The 20,488-nt window shown below is 38.8% G+C and overlaps 1 protein-coding gene across 1 annotated transcript in view; it reads right to left on the bottom strand.

The window, feature by feature from the left end:
* Nucleotides 1–7,780: 7,780 nt before the first annotated feature.
* LOC134227705 (uncharacterized) overlaps nt 7,781–20,488 on the bottom strand; it is a 96,180-nt gene continuing 83,472 nt past the window's right edge. The window contains exons 5-6 of the mRNA XM_062709357.1: nt 10,691–11,822; nt 7,781–8,492 (exon numbers count right to left, since the gene is read on the bottom strand). Of these exons, the coding sequence (XP_062565341.1) occupies nt 8,063–8,492; nt 10,691–11,822 (1,562 nt within the window). The 3' untranslated portion in view covers nt 7,781–8,062. The remainder of the gene's footprint in view (nt 8,493–10,690; nt 11,823–20,488) is intronic.

The raw sequence follows: 20,488 nt of genomic DNA, 5'->3' as shown, positions 1-20,488 counted from the left end.
TAATGCACTAGCATCTGTATGTAGTTCTGTTCTGGCAGAAGGCGAATAAATTTTCAATACCGGTTCTGCAACAAGTTTTTCTCGAAGAATTTCAAATGCCTTCATTTCATCTTTTCCAAATGTAAAATCTTTTTTATCTTTTTTAACTACATCATACAGTGGTTTAGAAATTATTGAAAAATTTGGTATGAATTTCCTGAAGTAACTGGCCAATCCTATAAATTTATGCACATCATGTATATTTTTAGGAATCGGAAAGTTTGTTATACTTTCTACATGTTTTCCGCTTGGCTTTATTCCTTCTGAACCAATATTGTATCCTAAATACTCAACATTAGTTTTTAAAAATGTATATTTTGTTAGCTGTAATTGTAAATGATTCTCAATTAAAATTTCGAAAACTTTTCTTAGTACGACTAAATGTTCCTCAGCTGTTTCAGTTGCTATTAGAATATCATCTATGTATATTCTTATAACCCCTTCAGCAATTAAATTCTTGAAAATAGTATTAATAAATCGCATAAAAGCTGAAGGTGCATTGCACAAACCAAATGGAACCCGAGTATATTCATACTGTCCCAAATGACTTACAAAAGCTGTATATTTTTGACAATTTTTATCGATCAATAGATGATGATATCCACTTTTGAGATCTAGAGTACTGAAATAGTTCTTATTTCTCAAACTATCTAGGTGGTCTTCAATATGAGGAAGTGGATACCTATCTTTTACTGTTATTTTGTTCAATTCCCTATAGTCTACACACATCCTCCAAGAATTATCTTTCTTCTTTACTAAAACTATTCTACTAGCATATGGTGAATTACTTTCTTGTATTACACCCTCATTTAGAAGTTTTTTTATTTGTGATTCTATTTCTAATTTTTGAATGTTAGATAATCGACGAGGTGAAAAACTGAATGGTTTATTTTCCAACAATTCAATATTCATACTATAAAATTGTTTCGGTTTCAGTGGACGAACTCCATTTTTATATACTTCAATGAAAAGAGATTTGATTTTATTAACATATGCAAAAGGAATAGTACTATCGCCTATATCTAATTTATCTTCATCATTATTCAAGAAAGTTTCCGCACTTATTTCCACATCATAAATGTCTGGTCGAAAATCATTTCTGTTTTTAGCCACATTCAAGAGATTTTCATTTATATCATTCTTCTTTCCAAAAACTATTGAATTACCATCACATTCAGCGAACAAATTATTCCTTACCATGAAATCTGACCCAAGAATGCACATCGGTTCCATGGTTGAATCTGGTACAATTTTAAACTGTGAAGTGTAAATAAAATTATTAATAACAATTTCAGTCTCAAATGTTCCTAAAATATCAATTTTTGAATGATTTAGGCCAGAAAATGATTGATTTGAATATTTGACAATTTTAACTGAATCAGGAACAATGCTATTGCGTATCAAACAAATTGGACTACCTGTATCGAAAAGTGTGGTGCAGTCTGTATAAAAATATGAAAATCTAACTAATGCATTGAAAAATGATTTTTTTAAATAAACCTTTTCTCTAAATACTACGCTACCTCGAGACCGCTGTTGATCGACTGCTTCAGCTCCTAGCCGGCTATACCTCGTCTCCACAGCTGAAATATCATCGGTTCGTCCTCCAGTGTAACGAGTATCTGATCTTGGATTTCCACCGCCGCCTCTTGGATATGGATTCTTTGGAAAACGAGCATCTTTTTGATAACACATTCTTGCCAAATGTCCACTTTCTCCACAATTGTAGCAGCAACCAACATTCCAGCGCATACGATCTTGATAGCTGTTTGAATAATTTCCTCGATTCACCACCATCGCCCGCATTTGTGATTGATTTTCATGGCGTAGAATTGCATCCAACAACGTCTCTACTGTAGTATGCCCTGCGGTACTCAGCGTCAGCCTCAAATAGGGATCCGGTATTCCATTTATAATATATTTCATTACAGCTGCATCACCCAAATTGATTGACCTTGCTTTTGCTACAATGTCGTACACAAAGTGTTCATAAGTTTCATTTGAAGCCTTCACTCGTTTCATCAAAGCGCTGTGAACATCTACTTCATCAATTCGCGTTGGAAATGCTCTTGTGATTCTTTGTTTGAACTCATTCCAACCATTTATCGTTTCTTCCACACCTTCAAACCAGATTTTTGGAACTGCTCCTAATCGCATCGTCGCATAATGAAGGACAGCTCGATCGTCCCAGCCATAAACATCTTTCAAACGGTCGAGTTTTCTTATCCATTTTTCAACTGTAATCTTCTGCAGATTGAATTCGGGAATAAGTCCTTGAATTTCTTCATAGTGTAAAAACATCTGTACGTTTCGTGGACACATTCTGTCACACATATTCGATCTTAAGCTATTTGTGTTTCCATTCTGCTTCTCTTCACCGCTCATCTCAACTGCATTAACTCCACGTTCACCAACAACCGTACAAGTACCAGTTTCGGGACGCGTTTCGATTTCTATTTCGCTATCATTCATTTCCTCTTGGTTCGTAACTTCGATTTCAGGTTGGTTCAGTTTCCCTCCAATGCTCGAAGAATTTTCATTTTCAACTCTTCGTCTTGGAAAGTCGCGTAAGATCATCATCCCACTTCTGAATTGAAGACAATACACAGAGAGCTGGATTGATGACGTCCTCTTTATTGCGTGTCTCGAGATTGTCTGACATTACATTTATTGATTGCTGCTGTCTAATCCTATTCAATGCCTACTACGAATACCTACAATATGCAACTACTCATCACTATTGAAGGTCAAGGCAATATGGGTTTTCCACTTACCCCATCCCACTAGGGAAAGTGGGAAAACAACTCCTAATTTTAAAAATCTATTTCCATAAATTTCAAGCGACCAAAATGGTATGAATTACCACACAGTTGGTGCAAAATTGACTGTTTTTGATAGCCCATTTTGATTGAACGCATTTAAATCATTTAAACTGGTTTTACACTAATTCAAACATGCACTATCGATTTTTCCTTTTCCACTTCCCCCAGTGTACCTTATTGAATTCTTTTTACTTTCCTCTCTAAACCGTTAACAGATAATTACCAGGCTTGTACACAAGTTTTCGAAAAAGGCTTGCATAAAACATATTTTTAAATAACTTTCACTTACTAAAATTGTAGATAAATCACACTTATTATGTTTAACTTGTTCAAAATGCACCACATTTCGAAAGATTAGATGTTTGGGATCCATTTTGGACCTTGATTGACTAGTAATTCTTTCTATAGGGTTAACGATGGCTTTTCTAAAATGCTCAAAATCATTGATTTTACGACATTTATTGAGGTATATCTCAAAATCTCGACGTGGGACACATTATTTGGTGTTAGGGACAAAATCTTGTTGAGCTGTGTTATTGATCATTATGCAAATCATTCATTTTGATTATTCATAATCATTAATTCAAGACAAAATTTTCAAAACGACTTATCTGCTTTTGTAAACAAAGATTCAAACGACGATTTGACGAATCTGATAGCTCTCTCACGCAAACCAACACCATCAACAGGTAGCGGAAACCTTTACCTATCAATTGGTGGTGTTGGTTTGCGTGGGAGAGCTATCAGATTCGTCAAATCGTCGTTTGAATCTTTGTTTACAAATGCAGATAAGTCGTTTTGAAAATTTTGTCTTGAATTATTAATCATACATATATTGTGTCAACATTTAATCACGATCGGTAATCGTTAATCATACTTCAAACGTTTCATTATAATCATGCTCGTTAATCATTGTCAAAAATGAATTAATCATTCATTGGAAGCTTTATTCATTAACGCTCTGAGCTTATTTTGAAAAAAATAGATTTACCTACTTCGAAAGATTAAAAAATTGAATAATCGAAAATGAGCCAAATTTTTGAAAGTCTCTCCTTTATTATTGAACACGTCTTAATGTCTTGATTTTCAGGAAATACCGTGCTGTGCCCTTATTCCGTTCACCTAAGACAATGAGCTATGTCTAAAAACTCTAAAAAATAGTCGTGAAATATTTTGAAGCTGCAAATTCGCCACATAGTGTCATTTTCTACATACAATTGAAAATAAAATATGTTGGGATGCATTCATAAACTTAGGTTCCAATAGTGGAAACAAACTTGAGCAGTTTTGTGGTCCTAATACCAATCAACTGAAATGGCATTGTTCTCAATTCCGTTCATTCGTGTTCCTAATTCCAATTACCCGAAAAAAAGATATTTTGGAGATATTATTATCAGACATAATTTTTCCCATAAATTCATCTTTTCATTTATTATTATTGCAAATAAAAAACCTAAAATGTTATTTTCTCCCAAATTTAAAATAAAACGAATGATTCCTTATTTTAGCCAAGTTGACTGTTTTTTCGTTTGTTTCACTTACCATTCGAGTTCAACATGAGCATTAATGCTAGCTGCACAATACCATTAGGTATCACAAATAAGGACAGATACGATTCACTATCGTTTTCCATTTTATCCTCAACCTAATTTTCACTTGAGCCTGAATACTAGGCCTTTAATTTTAACCTGAATCTCCCAAAAAAAAAAAGTCGCTGTTTGTTTGGAATTGTTCGTGTCGCTGTTTCGTCCAAATTGAATATTTGTTCAGTATTCCTTAAAACACCGGAAAACCCTACTTCTACAAAGTATTCACGGATTTCGGTAAAACATCTTTTTTGTAGCTCAGAGACGGCAGTATTTTGATAGTGGACTCGAAACTTGCCAAGAAATATCCGGAAAAAGAACGGTTGTGCTGTTTGAACTGTCCGTGTTTTTCGAAAACCCTTTCTTAACATTGTCCAGCAACCACATTCACCATCAACCGAAAAAAATGCGTTTCTCGGCATGAGTTGAAAAACGTTCCCATAACCGTTTTGCGTAGAGTCGTAAACGGAGTTCCTTTCGGTTTGACTACTTGCAGGATAGAATTTCTAAAGTTCATCATTCATATGGCTTTGTACATCATTCATTCATGTGTGATGTACCTTTTCTTACTCATAAATTATGTTCTCACGAATGGAATTTTCGAAATCTATACTCTAAACCCGTAGAACGGAATAAGGAACGAGTTAATTTAGATGTACCCTTATTCCGGTCAAGATATGTTTCACTTTTCTGCATTTTATATCGATAAAATACAGGTAACGAGTGGGTAATACACTGCAATGTTACCTGTTATATCTTGTTATGCTGCAAAATGACGCCTGTACTGGCGCGATTCGCATAAGAGTCCCATGTCGATTTTTGATGATTTTGATTTTCTTCCAGCTATAAGCTTAAAATGACCTTATACCGCCAACGGGGGTGTCATTGGGCCAAAATGTCGTATGCTCCAAGTAAATGTTACAAAGCTCTAGTAGTTAACATTAGAATCTAGTTTTTATTAGTTTGGTACAAGCTTGAATAATAAATTTACCGCTGTGTGGGGAAAAAATAATGAATTATGGAAGTTCTTCAAAGTTATATGTTGTTCAAAATTGGCCCATTCTCACCCCGCACAGGGGGTGACATTGGGCCAAATGAAATAGTTCAGCGGTGACGATGGAACGATTTAATCGTTCATTCAAAATAATTGCCTACATTACTGCTCTTACCAACTATGTATGGCAAATCAACTGAAAGCTTGGCCCAATCTCATCCCTTTTTTTGCGTGCAATTGCTCGTTGCTACGAAAAACCAGAACCGTTATATAAATATTAATAAAATTCTATAAAACAACAACAGATTATCGTAACATAATAACCAGGTATCCATTGATCTGAAAACTAGTTATGTAATAGATTTGTGGGACATTACTGACACTATTTTAATAAGGGTTCATTTGCTCAATAGTTTTACAATCAAATTCCAAGCATTATCGTACGAGCACAATTATTTCTTGGAATTTGTTTTGTGATTTCCTAGACGTGAATTTGAATATAATTTCGAACCGTTTGAAGTTTTCATCAAAATTCGTAACAGTTTCTGAGATATTAGGAGTTGAAAATTTTTTCGTTTTTGGCCCAATCCTACCCCCTAGGCCCAATGTCACCCCGAACGACGGTATTTAAGAAAAACTGATAAAATAATAGGCTTTGTTCTAGAAATTTGAAAATCAAAACCCACTTGTTTTGTCGCTATTTATTCGCTTTGTTGCTATTTATTCGCATAACAGTCACATTCCAAATTTTGATACACTTTTGCACAAAAAATAAATATAATTATGGTCAATTTAATAGTTTCATATCAATGTATACAGATAGAGAATATTATGCCAAATTTTCAGAAAAATTGAAGGTTTTACCAATTTATTAGATTTTTCTGTATTTCTCCATGTAAAACGAGTTTGAAAAATTTAACGGCATTTTGCTCAAGTTGAAGAAAACTGACATGGGACGCTTATGCGAATAGGGGCAGTGTAGCGACGACCAACAAATGCTGTTGAAATTTTCACTCTTAGTCGCTAAAAATGACGCTGATTTTTGTTTCATTTTATGCATACATAATTACATAAAAGTACAAAAATATGTTTCTGTTAGTTTTTTACAAACATTTTTCATTATTTATTATTTTGTCTTGCGTGAACGGAATTAGGCGCTGATTGAAATAAAGGCACAGCACGGTACCAGCCTACCAAGTTATCTACCATTGATGAAATTGGTTAAAGCTTAATGCCTACTGAATAAGCAGAAAAGATAATTGTAATGAATTTGTATGAAAAAATCTTCAGAAGGAATTTACAACACCTTGTTTTCATTGAATATGAAAAACCTGAAGATAAATCGTTCAATGGGAAATAGGGGAACTGTACCGGTTTTGGCCATGTTCCTAATTTGGCCAATTTTGCGAATAACTCAACAAATAAAGCAATTCGCAAGGGTTTTATTAGTTCCAACAAGAGATATATCCCTCACGCTTCAACGCTGCTTTCAACTGATCGATTATTTGGGAAAAATATTTATTTTTAAGGGTTGGCCAAATTCGGCACTAAGTTGGCCAAAACCGGTGCACTTCCCCTACTTGAAGGCTTAGGAAGCATTCTTTTTAGGTAATGGGACTCCGCTGTACAGTCTCAGCTGGTCAAACAATAATGTTAAGAAAATTATTTTGAACTTTTTAGTGGAATGTCTTCACTTGTCATAAGACGAGTTTGTACAGTCCCATTTAATTCCACCACTTAATTGTACCTTGACAGATACGTATTTCGACCTCAACAGTAAGGTCATCTTCAGTAGTCGAGTCAAGTACGAGACACTGAAGACGACCTTACTGTTGAGGTCGAAATACGTATCTGCCAAGGTACAATTAAGTGGTGGAATTAAATGGGACTGTACAAACTCGTCTTATGACAAGCAAACAATAATGTTTTAAAGGCCCGACGTTTCGGTTGTGTTTGGCAGCCTTCTTCTGGGGAAACTCGGGCATCATTGTTTGAACAGCAACTGAGACTGTAAAGGCGAATCCCATTACATATACACAGTTTTAACAATTCACTTTTTTTAAAGTTAGACGAAACTTCATTGTTTTTCTTTTGGTTTCCTGTTGAGTTGGTTTGAATAGAATTTTAGGGTTCTTACTCATACATTTTTGTGCGTGCGACATGCTTTAAGTGACCTATCCTCTTCTCGGTCACAAAATTGGAATGCTAATTTCATCAAAAACACAAAGCCACGAAGAAGATTATTAACTCGTAGCTCTAGTATAGAAGTTACAAAATCCGAAGGTAGTGAAATTCTCGATAAATAAATTAATAAGATGCGTTTTTTAGCTTCCGTTTTTTTATTTAATTCCACCTAAACACAACATTACTTACGGAAATCACAACACACGTATTGACGCTTTCGACGACTGTTATGTTATTGTTATGGCACTGTTCAACGTTAAATATCTCACATACCTTGTTAATAATTGATATGCAAACTAGGACTTGCGCCTTAAGGTTAAATAACACTTGTTTGTTAACTTTCCTTTGGATGTATAAAAACTTTAATACGACGCATCACGGGAGTCGGAACAGCAGTGGCAGTACAAAGATATGCATGAAATAGATATCAAAAAAGTTTAAACAGCTGTTCCATTCACATAATCGTATTGTGCCTGATTAAGAAACAACTGCGAATGCGATTTTCGTCGTTCTCGTTCAATTTTATCCAAATCAAAAATGGGAGAAAATTTTCCCGAAAATACCGCCGGAGGAGCCGTTGCTGGTGTCATATAATTGAATGGGGGTGGAACGATAGAATGTTGAATTGTTGCATATTGAGCCGGCGGCTGTTGTGGTTGGTACGAACTCAAATCTCCTATACTGTGATGACCTTGGGTAGCGGGAGATTTGACGCTGTACTCCACGTAAGATGGCGATTGTGGATGATGTAGATATTGTTGCTGCAATGTCGTGAAATCGTTAGTTGATTTGGGGATAATCTTCGGCCATTTCGATCCATGATGGTATGGCGAGGAAGTGTCCAGGTTATTCTGCGATGAATTCCACCTACAAATTAAGACAAACGTCTGCAATTGAAATTTAAAAAAAAAATCAGGCTTGCGACCATTCGTGTCCATATGGCCATGTGGCCCTACAAATCATAATATTTTTATGAAATATTATTATTGCTTCATAAAACTTAAAATTTTCGACAAAAAAAAAACAAAAGAAAAAAAAATTGCACGGGCCAAAACTTGGTTTCATCATAATGCTCGGGAAAGTATGATTTTTTAGCACTAGTCAGGTATCCGACAATCAGCGAATAGCAAGTAGGGGTGATCGGGGCAATATGGGCCACCTGAGGAAATCGTTCCGAAAAGCGCTGAAAAGCTCATAAAAGCATCGTTCAAATGTAGTTGGCTTATACTAGAGAATGTAACCTTTCATATGACGTCGATGGATGACGAAAAATGCGCTTGGAAATTGTTGAAATGCACTTTTGAAAATGTATTGATTTCAATGTGTGTTCCCGACTATACGGGGCAATATGAGCCACCATTTGGGGCAGTATGGGCCACCCTTCCAAAACCTTAATTTAGGCGAAAAAAGTATCGTAATATAGAAGAATATGATATTCCTACAACAGTTGTGAGTATTCCACACCAAATAAAATGAAAAAAACTGCACAACAGCGGACTGAACTGATTTGCCACTTTTCACCGTTTGAACAGCCACATTTCAATTGGTCAATGGTCATTTTTTCTGTTTCTAACGCAGTAATGCGCTATTGTAATTTTTCCGTAATGAATCTTACATATATGATAATATTCTTGTATTTGAATACTGAAATTTGAACTTATTCGCATTTTAAGGCCAGATATCTTGTTCTATGCAGATATGCCCATATTGCCCCATAGAGACTGGTTTTGGGAAAAAAAAGTTTTATGATAAATTCAGATTTGTATCAATATAAACATGTGTGCACAATATTCAATTTTAATATATCTTTTGATTGTGGTGTATTTTTGACCTGTATTTTAATCAGTTTTGTGTCAAAACCTTATTTATAAACTTGAAATCTTATAATAATTTTGCCTATGCAGTGAAAATTTACATTTTCAAGTATATTTTCATGTTTGAATTGAATTTTAATGCGGTTTTCACGTTGATGCATATGTGGAGCATCCTCTTGAAAATCATATAACTTTTTTATGATAAAACATGTCAATAAGCTCAAAATGAGGGTGGCTCATATTGCCCCGTATGTTCATATTGCCCCTACTGCCCCTACTTTATTATTAGCGGCAGATGGTCGCATCTAATGCTTTTGATATAAGAATCATCTCGATTACGCTGGTCGACAGCAAATTTGTATTCGCGGTGCTCATGTGTAGCATTTCTAGTTCCCGACCTCTAAAATCGACTGGTTACTGGCGTTTCTGTTTGATTGAGAAAATTCCGGAATAAGACGCCTGGGAACCTGCTGTTTGAAATCATGATTCTAATGATTTCTTGATCGCAGTAGGCGACATGTTAACCAAAAACATGTTAGTTCCCAATATGCAATTTGTAGTGATCTGGACATGATTTATAATAAATACTAAAATAATTGTACAAACGTACAGAGTATATAGGATATCTGTTTATAAGCAAGATTTAAAATTCTGTATAATAACCTTATAACTGATTCAGGTTTCCCATAATACAAGTTTCATACAAATGCTTGCACACTTGTTCATTTATTTAATAAAACGGATGAGATCAAATTTGCATGAAAAGTTTAGTCACAAGATAAATCATCGCACAAATGTACCATGCGTCTCCATATATTTTTATGCTTATATGCTGCTGAACAGTTTTCAATATCCCTACCTATCGTTTCCCCTGGGAGCCCAATTTTTGTCTGAAAAACACTCATGGGGACATTCAGATATCGTAATAGTTTAGATTATCGTAATAATTTAGTATTTTAAGTTATCTGAGCTTACAATCATGTAAACATGTAAGTGACTTCAACGCCGTTAAAGCAAATCCCCTTCCTAATTTGTGACCAAACAATCTCCAGTCGATTTTAGAGGTCGAGAATTACAATTGCAACACATGAGCATCGCGAATATATTTTTTCTGATTTTGTCGTCCAGTGTTATCAGATGACTACTAAGTGGTAGTTAAATTAGGTACTTTTTAAAAACTAATGCAATGATGTAGAATTAGTAGCACCGAATGACCGCAAACCTGTCCACCTGTTATTAAATATGTTATACTTCACAGGTTCCAGAATGCCACTGGCGGAGATTCTGCGATTCCACGAGCCGTTGTGATCTACCAAATCATCCAAACTATTGAAACCGCCTCGGTCATCAACAATTGTATGCTGTGCCGTTGAATGATGTTTCTTCATAAAATTCCTCGGTAATGTCTGTCTCATGTCGTAGTTTAACCTTGGGTACCCATCGTGCAATCCTTCCCCAACGTACATCTGGTCCAACGAATTATCCGACCTTATCCTCTGGCGTCTCTCCAATGCATCTACGCTCCCTGCTCCAACCATCATCGAATTGCTCCTTCTACGCTTGAATTTGTCATCATCGCTGTTGTTCCCCTCAATGACGAATACGTTCTGAGAATCATCACGATCCTTTGCATTGTCTTCTATGTAGTAGATGTTCTTTGGCTTCGGTCTCGGTCCCACCTTTTTGCAGAACTCGTTGAACAATTTCTCCTTGGAAAGTTCTCTTGTCAGATACTGCTTGGATATGCCACATATGTTCTTCAAGTTCTCCTCACTCTTATCGTTCTCACTCTTCGGATCATCCATCAACAAAATGTCGGTCGTGGTAGAAATACTTCTTGTGAGCTTACCCGAATCGACGGCTATTTCAATTTGGGAAGTTGCAGAGATGTCCACCGCCGCAGGTGGTGAAGTTGCGGTGGCAGTACTCCTCATTTCGGGCGCCGGTTCCGTGTAGAGTTCGTTCAAGCTTTTCACCAAATTTTTACGATCGCGATGGTATCGATGTACGGCGCAGTCATCGATATTCTCGATGTAGAATCGCGGTCGTGCCCCGTTGGACATTCCGTAATCGACCGAATTTGATAAAGGCTTTGCCGAATCCATCGTAGGAGTCATACTGTAGTAGTTGGCGCTCAGGTTTTGGTAGGTGGGATAGATTTGCGATCGATTGAGCTGTGCTTGGTGCAGGTTTGAATAGATTAGAACGTTAAATATTCCGGACAGCTCCGTGATGATAAAACCAAACACGTATAGAAGAAAACTTTGGCCGTAGCGAAATGTGAAGAGCGGTGCTTGCAGAGATGACCGGGGACGTAATTTGTATCCGATTTCCGCTTTGAGAATGGAGATGAACATTATCAGTCCAATCAGCATCAGAAGTCCTGGAATTTGGAAAAATGGATGTATTTCAAAGCTGAAGTGTAATTTTTTTTTTTTTTTTAATTATAATAATTTTAATTTTATTTAATAAAACAACATTCCGCAGCACTGTCTGCAGTCTGGAAAAATATTGTATACTTCATTTTGCAGTTTTAGTGCTACCCAGTATTTATCATCATGCTGTTCGAAGGAATTGGTATAATGCACTTAGCGCGTCATATTTCCAAAATTAGGCAAAATATTAAATTGCCGCTTTCTGCAACTTGCTCGCAATTTTTAGATTTCAGTGTTGAAAAAGCCAAAAAATGTCACAATTTTTCCATTGACGTTCTCTATCATAGACATGCCCTAATAATAACGAATAATTAACGTTTTAGATCACTATTTAGTAGCGCTATGATTTGCCTTTCTTTTAAAACAAAGTTGTACAGAAAGGCTATCATCACACTCCAAAAACAAACTTTTTACAGAAGTCTTGGAGACCCATAGTGCTATATAGGATTAAAATCAGCTCGACGACCTGCTAAAAACGTGAGACCAGTCGTACCGTCTTCCTCGCATTACTGGTTCCTCTCCTTTGGTAGCCTTCGATATCCTCTGCTACGGTTATGCAGATTGGAATCATCCCGGCGATAATGCAAACTGCCTTCGACAAAATGGTTCTATACGCACTAGAGACTCGGATGGTCATTCGACGAAACACGCTGTTCAACTTCTTGCGGTTACGTTTCGTATTGAGCGCAGCTCTTCAGGCTGGAACCCCGTAGCTCAGTATCGCGGAAGATACGGCCTCCAAAATACGCCTTTCGGACCACCGAAGTATAACATGACCCTTGCTAGCGCACGGATAATTTTAGTCGCCTTTTTGCAGGAATAGTCAACAGCATAACTTTTGTTTTGTGTTGAGCTAGCTGCAGCTTGTCTCCTTTCATTCAGGTTTCAACTGCGTCGGTTGTCTCCGCCTCTTCCAGTGACTCACCGGCTATCGTTAGGACGACATCACTCGCAAAACCGTAAATATTTACGTTAGCACCCCGTTGTGCATCACATTCCACAGCGTTGGGCCGAGTGTGGAACACCCGTCGTAACCCTGATAGACTTGGCCCCGAATTCGTATCGTAAACCATAATCCAGTTCTGAAAGAAGCTCCTAACGATCCTTAACAGGAAGGCAGGGACCCGCATTTCGTGCGGCGTTGCGGCAATGGTCTACGGCTCCCAGCTGGCACTGTTAAACGCGTTTTTCACGTCAATCTTTACTACCGCACATAACCGATTGTCATTCTTTGCCGATCGCTCGAAGCAGCCGGTTGTGAAGGACCGTGTCTCATCGCAGGCAATTACTTTATTCCCAGTGAGTTTTTTTCTCAAATCAGTGAGTTTTTTTATATCCCGCGCTATCCCACTGCGGATATATAGTGGTTGCCGTAGGCGATTCGCGATCGCGAAGAAGCTGCACGTGCGACAAGGGTTGTGCGCAGGGTTGAAAATTTTCGGCAGCACTGGATGAAGGTGATGTTTTTTTATATCATGTTTTTATTTTCTTCCTGCTTTGAAATCAACCTCACATTCCCGGAGAGGCAGAAAAGTAAACAACAGAACTCACATCACCCACTGCGCCGCGAAGATGAAATCTACCACAGCAAAATGTACACATTCACCCAGCAAATTGAAAAAATTCACCACGTGTTTAAATGGGCCACTCACAGTCATATGGTAAGGAGCGAACTGAGCAGCATGTCAGAGTGACTTGTGAGTGGCTGAATGCGAAATTAAAAGGTCGGTGTTGGAAATGATTTTTCGGCTGCACCCAGTCGCACTCACCACGGCGGCGAAGAAGGCGACTGCAGATTATACTGAGATCCATGTTTTTCAGTGCATTGACTGTGAAATATTTCTACCCTGGTTGTGCGTGCATTAAATATAGTGGTAAATCAGTGATTAACCACCATCCGAAATCATCCATCTATCCATCGAGAAGAGGATCGACAACATCGACAACGACGGCTACCTACTGAACGGGGCCGTGTATAAGTATACCCAAATCAGTTTGCTATTATTTCATCATCCCTTTTGTGCTCACCACACAGCAGTGGTTGAACTGTTGTTTGTCTCCCGCCAGTTACTGTCGGCTGACTTAGAGTGCGACAAAAACAGGGTGATCGTTTTTTTTTCAATTTTTTTTTTGCGCTGAATTTTTTTTTCTCTTATATTTTTTTCTTGGTTTTGTCTTACACTAAAGTATTGAATTAGTTTAGTTTTAAGTTTTTTCACTCTATCTTTCACATTTTTTTTTTTTTACATTTATTATTGATTCAATCAGAGTTTGATGGACGTAGAAAACGGAGGCGAAACGCCTCCAAAAGATAGCGTTGTCCGCACGCGTTTCTACCAAGCATCTTCTCCTGGGCCGTGGATTGTTTACTGTCGGCAGAAAGCGAAAAGTATTGATTTCCTAGGAATCAAACATGATTTGACGCGTCGTTTTCCGAAAACTGATTTTCATCAGATCAATCGGAACAAACTACGTGTAACCGCACCTACATACCAGGATGCAAATGCTATCGCAAAAGACCAGAACTATAATGTGGAATATTTGGTTTATGTGCCCTCGCGGCAGGTCGAGGTTGAAGGCGTAATTAACGCAGCGAGCCTGACTTGCAAGGATGTACTTGCAGGAAAAGGCCGTTTAAAGAATGCCCTGCAATCTACCGTGGACATTCTGGACTGCAAGGAATTGCATTCAGCAGCCATGGTAGATGGAAAAAAAGTATATTCGAAGTCAGGTTCGCTCCGGGTAACGTTTGCCGGTTCGATACTCCCAAAATATGTAGATATCGAAAATATGTTGTTTCCGGTGCGTCTTTTTGTACCCAGAGTTTTCAATTGTACCAACTGCAAACAGTTGGGGCACACTGCCGAGTGGCAAATGTTTTGAAAAGCATAGGGAGGAGTCCTGCCAACAACAAGTTACAAAGTGCGCTTATTGTGGCATGGACCCTCCCCATGGTTTGCAAGAATGTCCGGTGTACAAAAAGCGCACCCAAAAAGTTAAGCGTTCATTAGTACAGCGCTCTAAGCAGTCGTATGCAGAAATGGTGAAGTCGCAAGACACATCCGCAACTGCCAACGCAACAGCTGCTATTTCAGCTGCCGTTCAAGTAAGTGATTTTTATGATGTCATTTCCATAGACGAATCGGACTCTGACGTAGCCGATATAGATGATTCTGCGGAGGTACACGTACCCGAAAAGAGGAAGAAACTCTCTTCCCCGGGATTGCGCCGTAAGAAAACAAAAATTATCCCTAGAAGCTTGCCGAAATCTGATGGTAATGGGGGATTATTTAAAATTCCGAAGCAACCTGTCTATACTGCTCCTTTTGACCCATGTTGCAGTAAGACATTCCCGCCATTGCCTAAAACTTATGTTACAAAGAAACATCTGTCAAGGAATATCTCTGAGCAGAAAACTGCTACTCGCACTTCTAAGAAAAGAATCTCGTCCAAGCGAGGATTGATATCCTTTAAGGAACTTATTCAATATTCCGAATTCATTGAGGCCAATCATTGACCTCTTTATTCCAACAGTTGAAAGTTATCTGAAGCAATTGACTGTTTCATGGCCTATTCTTGCAGGACTTGTATCTTTCGATGGATAATACGGCCATACAAGATACAATCACTGTGCTGCAGTGGAACTGTCATAGTCTGAAACATAAATTGGACGTGTTTAAGTTTTTAATTCGCAACTCCGATTGCGATATATTTGCACTCTGTGAAACATGGCTTTCTTCTGAAGATGAAATAAACCTCCACGATTTTAACATTATTCGCCAAGATCGGAATGATCATTATGGTGGCGTTCTTTTGGGAATCAAAAATGTCACACTTTCTACAGAATTCTATTCCGACTGTTAATGGTTTAGAAATCGTCGCTTGCCAAGTAAATGTAAAGAATAAAGACCTTTGCATAGCTTCAGTGTATATTCCCCAAATGCCTCACTTAATCGTCGGCATCTTTGGAGCGCAGTCTCTCTTTTATCATCCCCAGTTTTAATACTGGGTGATATGAATGCACATGGTATTGCATGGGGCGAAACTAGAGACGATAGCAGAGCGCCTATTTTCTATGATTTGTGCGACGATTTCAACTTGAATATTTTGAACACAGGCGAAGTAACTCGGATAGGACCTCAAGGTCAGGAAAGTCGAATAGATCTGTCTTTATGCTCTAATTCACTATCATTAGATTGCACGTGGAAGGTAATCCAAGATCCCCATGGTAGTGACCACATGCCGATAGTCACCACAATCAAAAGCGGCTATCAACGATCAGTGCCAGTTAATGTTCCTTTCGACCTCACGAAAAACATTGACTGGCAAAAATTTGCATCGGCGGTAAACATTGGTATTGAATCAACTGATATTCTTCCTCCACTGGATGAGTATCGATTCCTTACCGAATTGATTCATAAAAGCGCACTAGAAGCTCAGAAACGACGCGTTCCAAGTACATCTGTCATAAGACGACCAGCCACTCCTGGATGGGATGATGAATGTACTAAGTTGTATTCTGAGAAATCTGATGCCTTTAAGGCTTTTCGTAAACACGGAAGGTCTGAGCTTTTCGAAGAGTATTTGAGGCTTGAAAGAAAGCTCAAAAATCTTCTCAAGGCTAAAAAACGTAGCTACTGGCGACGTTTTGTCGAGGGACTATCACGAGAAACCTCAATGACAACACTTTGGAAAACGGCCCGCAACATGCGGAACCGCATTTCCACCAACGAGAGTGAAGAATACTTCAATCGATGGATATTCAACTTCGCAAAAAAGGTCTGTCCAGATTCCGTACCAGCAGAACCGCTATTTCGAGAATCTACGATTGATCCCGGTTCTTTGGGTGGACCATTCTCAATGCTGGAACTATCTATGTCTCTTCTTTCATCAAACAATTCTTCTCCGGGATGCGATAATATCAAATTCAATCTTCTAAAAAACCTCCCAGATATCGCGAAAAGACGATTACTTGACCTGTACAACTGTTTCATGGAGTACAACATCGTATCACCAGAATGGCGACAGGTCAAAGTAATAGCTATTCAAAAGCCTGAGAAACCAGTGTCTGATCACAATTCATACCGACCGATTGCCATGCTATCGTGCATGAGGAAATTATTGGAGAAAATGATCCTTTCAAGAATTGACCATTGGGTCGAGCAAAATGCATTACTGTCAAATACTCAATTCGGTTTTCGAAAAGGTAAAGGAACAAATGATTGTCTAGCGTTGCTCTCTTCAGATATACAGCTGGCCTATGCGCACAAGGAGCAACTGGCTTCAGTTTTTTTGGATATTAAGGGCGCTTTTGATTCTGTTTCCATAGAAGTACTGTCAGAAAATCTGCACAGTAGTGGATTACCCGTTATTTTAAATAATTTCTTGTACAATTTGTTGTCAGTAAAACACATGAACTTTACTCTCGGCACTCTGACAACTTCCAGAAATAGCTACATGGGACTTCCCCAAGGTTCATGTTTAAGTCCCTTGCTTTACAATTTCTATATTAAAGATATTGACAATTGTTTGGAAGGACAATGCACGCTTAGACAACTTGCAGATGATGCCGTGATCTCCCTAAGAGGTTCATGTGTAAAAGTCCTGCAAAGACCATTGCAAAATTCCCTAAATAACCTGACTGTTTGGGCCAGACATTTAGGGATCGAGTTCTCTCCGCAAAAAACTCAATTGGTAGTGTTTACTAAGAAGCGGTACCCAGCTCAACTGAAACTAAAGCTGTTGAAAGATGACATAAACCAATCTTTATTTTCTAAATACCTTGGGGTCTGGTTTGATTCCAAGTGTACCTGGAAAACACATATTGATTATTTGTTAGATAAATGCCATTTTCTCCGTTCTATCTCCGGAACTTGGTGGGGCGCTCACCCGGAAGACCTCATCAAACTATATAAAACGACTATTCTCTCTGTTTTAGAGTATGGCTCTTTCTGCTTCCTCTCAGCAGCTGAGTGCCACCTAATCAAATTGGAACGAATTCAATATCGTTGTTTGCGTATTGCTCTTGGCTGTATGCATTCAACGCATAATATGAGCCTGGAGGTGCTTGCTGGAGTCACTCCTATAAAGCACCGTTACTGGGAGCTCTCACTTAGAATACTGATCAAATGTGGAACAAGTATCACACTTGTCTTAGATAACTTCGATAAAATGCTTGAACTGACTTGTCGTTCAAGATTCCTTAGAGTCTATCTCAACTACATTTCTTCAGATCTTTGTCTTCCGTGTTATAATCCACCTCGAGTTCACTTCACCAACGACAGTTCCTCAATTGTATACGATCTGTCCATGAAACATGCTATTCAAGGAATACCAGATCATCTTCGACAAATATCTATCCCTTCCATTTTTTCTGAAAAATATGAACATGTCAATTGCAATAACAGATACTTCACTGATGGTTCTCGCATCAACGGATCCACTGGCTTCGGTGTTTTCAATGTAAATTCAACCACCTTCCGAAAACTTCAAGAACCGTGTTCGGTTTATGTTGCTGAGCTGGCAGCAATTAATTTCGCTTTGGGGATAATTTCCGATCAGCCCGTAGACCATTATTTCATCTTCTCGGATAGTCTTAGTTCTATCGAGGCACTCCGGTCGATGAAACCTGTTAAGCACGCATCTTACTTTCTTACAACTGTAAGAGAGCAGATGCGTGATTTGGTCGAAAGATCATTCAAGATTACCTTTGTATGGGTCCCATCCCATTGCCTAATCTATGGCAATGAGAAGGCGGACTCGCTAGCAAAGGTGGGCGCACAGGAAGGTGAAGTTTATGATAGACAAATCTCGAACAACGAGTTTTTTCCATTAGTCCGTCAGAGTACTCTTCAAAATTGGCAAATGATTTGGTCACACAATGAACTTGGACGGTGGCTGTTTTCCATAGTTCCCAAAGTTTCTGCGCGAGCGTGGTTCAGAGGTGAGGACTTAAGCCGAGGCTTCATTCGCACGATGTCGAGACTTATGTCCAATCACTATTCACTAAACGCACACCTCTATAGAATAAACCTGGTCGATAGCAACCTATGTAGGTGTGGAGCCGGTTACGATGACATCGATCACGTAGTTTGGTATTGCTCGGAAAACGACGCCTCCAGAGAGCAACTAATGGATACCCTTGTGGCCCGAGGTAAACAACCCTACAGGGAAGTAAGAGGTGTTTTGGGGGATCGCGATGTGGTTTATATGCAGGCCATCTATGCCTTTCTTTGCTCGTCTGACATAAAAGTCTAATTCCCCCCTTTTTTTTCTTTCTCGTTTTTGTTTTGTTTTTGTCTCATTGTTCTGTGTAATACGAAGCTATGGCCATCCGGAAGATGCTCCCTGACGAACCACAACTCGAGCCCGACGCTACGCCATACCGTTAATGACGTCAAATACCCGGATGAGCAGCTGTAATACCTCAAACCTAAATCCCAACCTAGTCCGTCCTGAAATTACGCAATCTAACCTTGAGTCGCCACGAGTATCTTGGTCTATACCCTTTCCCTTTACTAACTGTTGATAATAAGATGATATCGATTGTAAATATCATGAAGTCTCGGCTCCGTTAAGTGTTATACACGCCTGAGCCTGTTAAACAAACGCAATAGATAAAAAAAAACATAACCGATTGTCGCACCTCTTCGCTTGGACAACCTCTCTTCAACTTTAATGACTTGACTGATTGCATCCACAGTCGATCTGCCTTTTTCGAAATCCGAACTGCTTTTCCGACAAGCTGTTTTTTTTCCTCCGCGAACTGCTTCAGCCTGTTGAGGATAATCCTTAATCCAGAAGCGTCCCCAGTGTATCCAGCAGGCATATGGGCCTATACGATGCTGGTTTCTCCTGCAGTTTCCCTGGTTTCGACAGTAGTACCAGGTCTGGATCTTCCGGAAAGTAACCATCTACTTTACACTTTTGCAGTACAATCCTGAACAAATCCGGAATCTTTAAATCTTTCGCCACTGTTCGACAGTTCGTCTTTGGAGACTTTAGAAAAGGGAGAAGATCGTCCACGATAATCTTTAGCTTGGTCGGACATATTTCCGCCGGCGTCGTTGGACCCCTAATCTCCGATGTTACGATCCGATAAGCGTTGTCCCAGGAATCAGTGTCAGCTTATCGGTAAAACTCCTTGAAGCAGTTGGACTTGCTGATTTTAATCTCCCGTTTGAAAGCCGCTCTAGCACGCAGAACTATCTTACACTCCTCTCTGATTGCTTCAGACCTCGCCCCCGGAAAGCCTCTTTTGGTTCTGAGACACGCAGCACGAAGGTTGCCTTCGTTCCACCCGTAATTTGGACGTGCGTCGGCTATTCATTGGCTCCAATTTCCTCAGCATCGTCACATCGCAAGCCCTCGCTAGCGTTTCCGTCAGCTCATCTGCGTCAAGTTTTGAAGAGCCGCCGACTGCTTGAAGTGCTTCGATAAAAAGATCCTTATCAAAGTCCTTCGTCTCCCATCTTCGCTATAATGGGTGTAATCCTCTCAAACTCTCCAGTTCATGTTTTCTCACCAGTGACGAACTACAGAACGTAACGTCGATGATGGATTTCCTGCGAAATGTACTACGGCAGCGGTTCTCAACCTGGGGTACCTTCGCTGA

This window comes from Armigeres subalbatus, chromosome 3 (genome assembly GCF_024139115.2).
Source record: "Armigeres subalbatus isolate Guangzhou_Male chromosome 3, GZ_Asu_2, whole genome shotgun sequence".
In the NCBI taxonomy this organism is placed as follows: domain Eukaryota; kingdom Metazoa; phylum Arthropoda; class Insecta; order Diptera; family Culicidae; genus Armigeres; species Armigeres subalbatus.
Note: the sequence above shows the minus strand (reverse complement) of the source record. Positions and strands in the feature narration are given on the sequence as shown.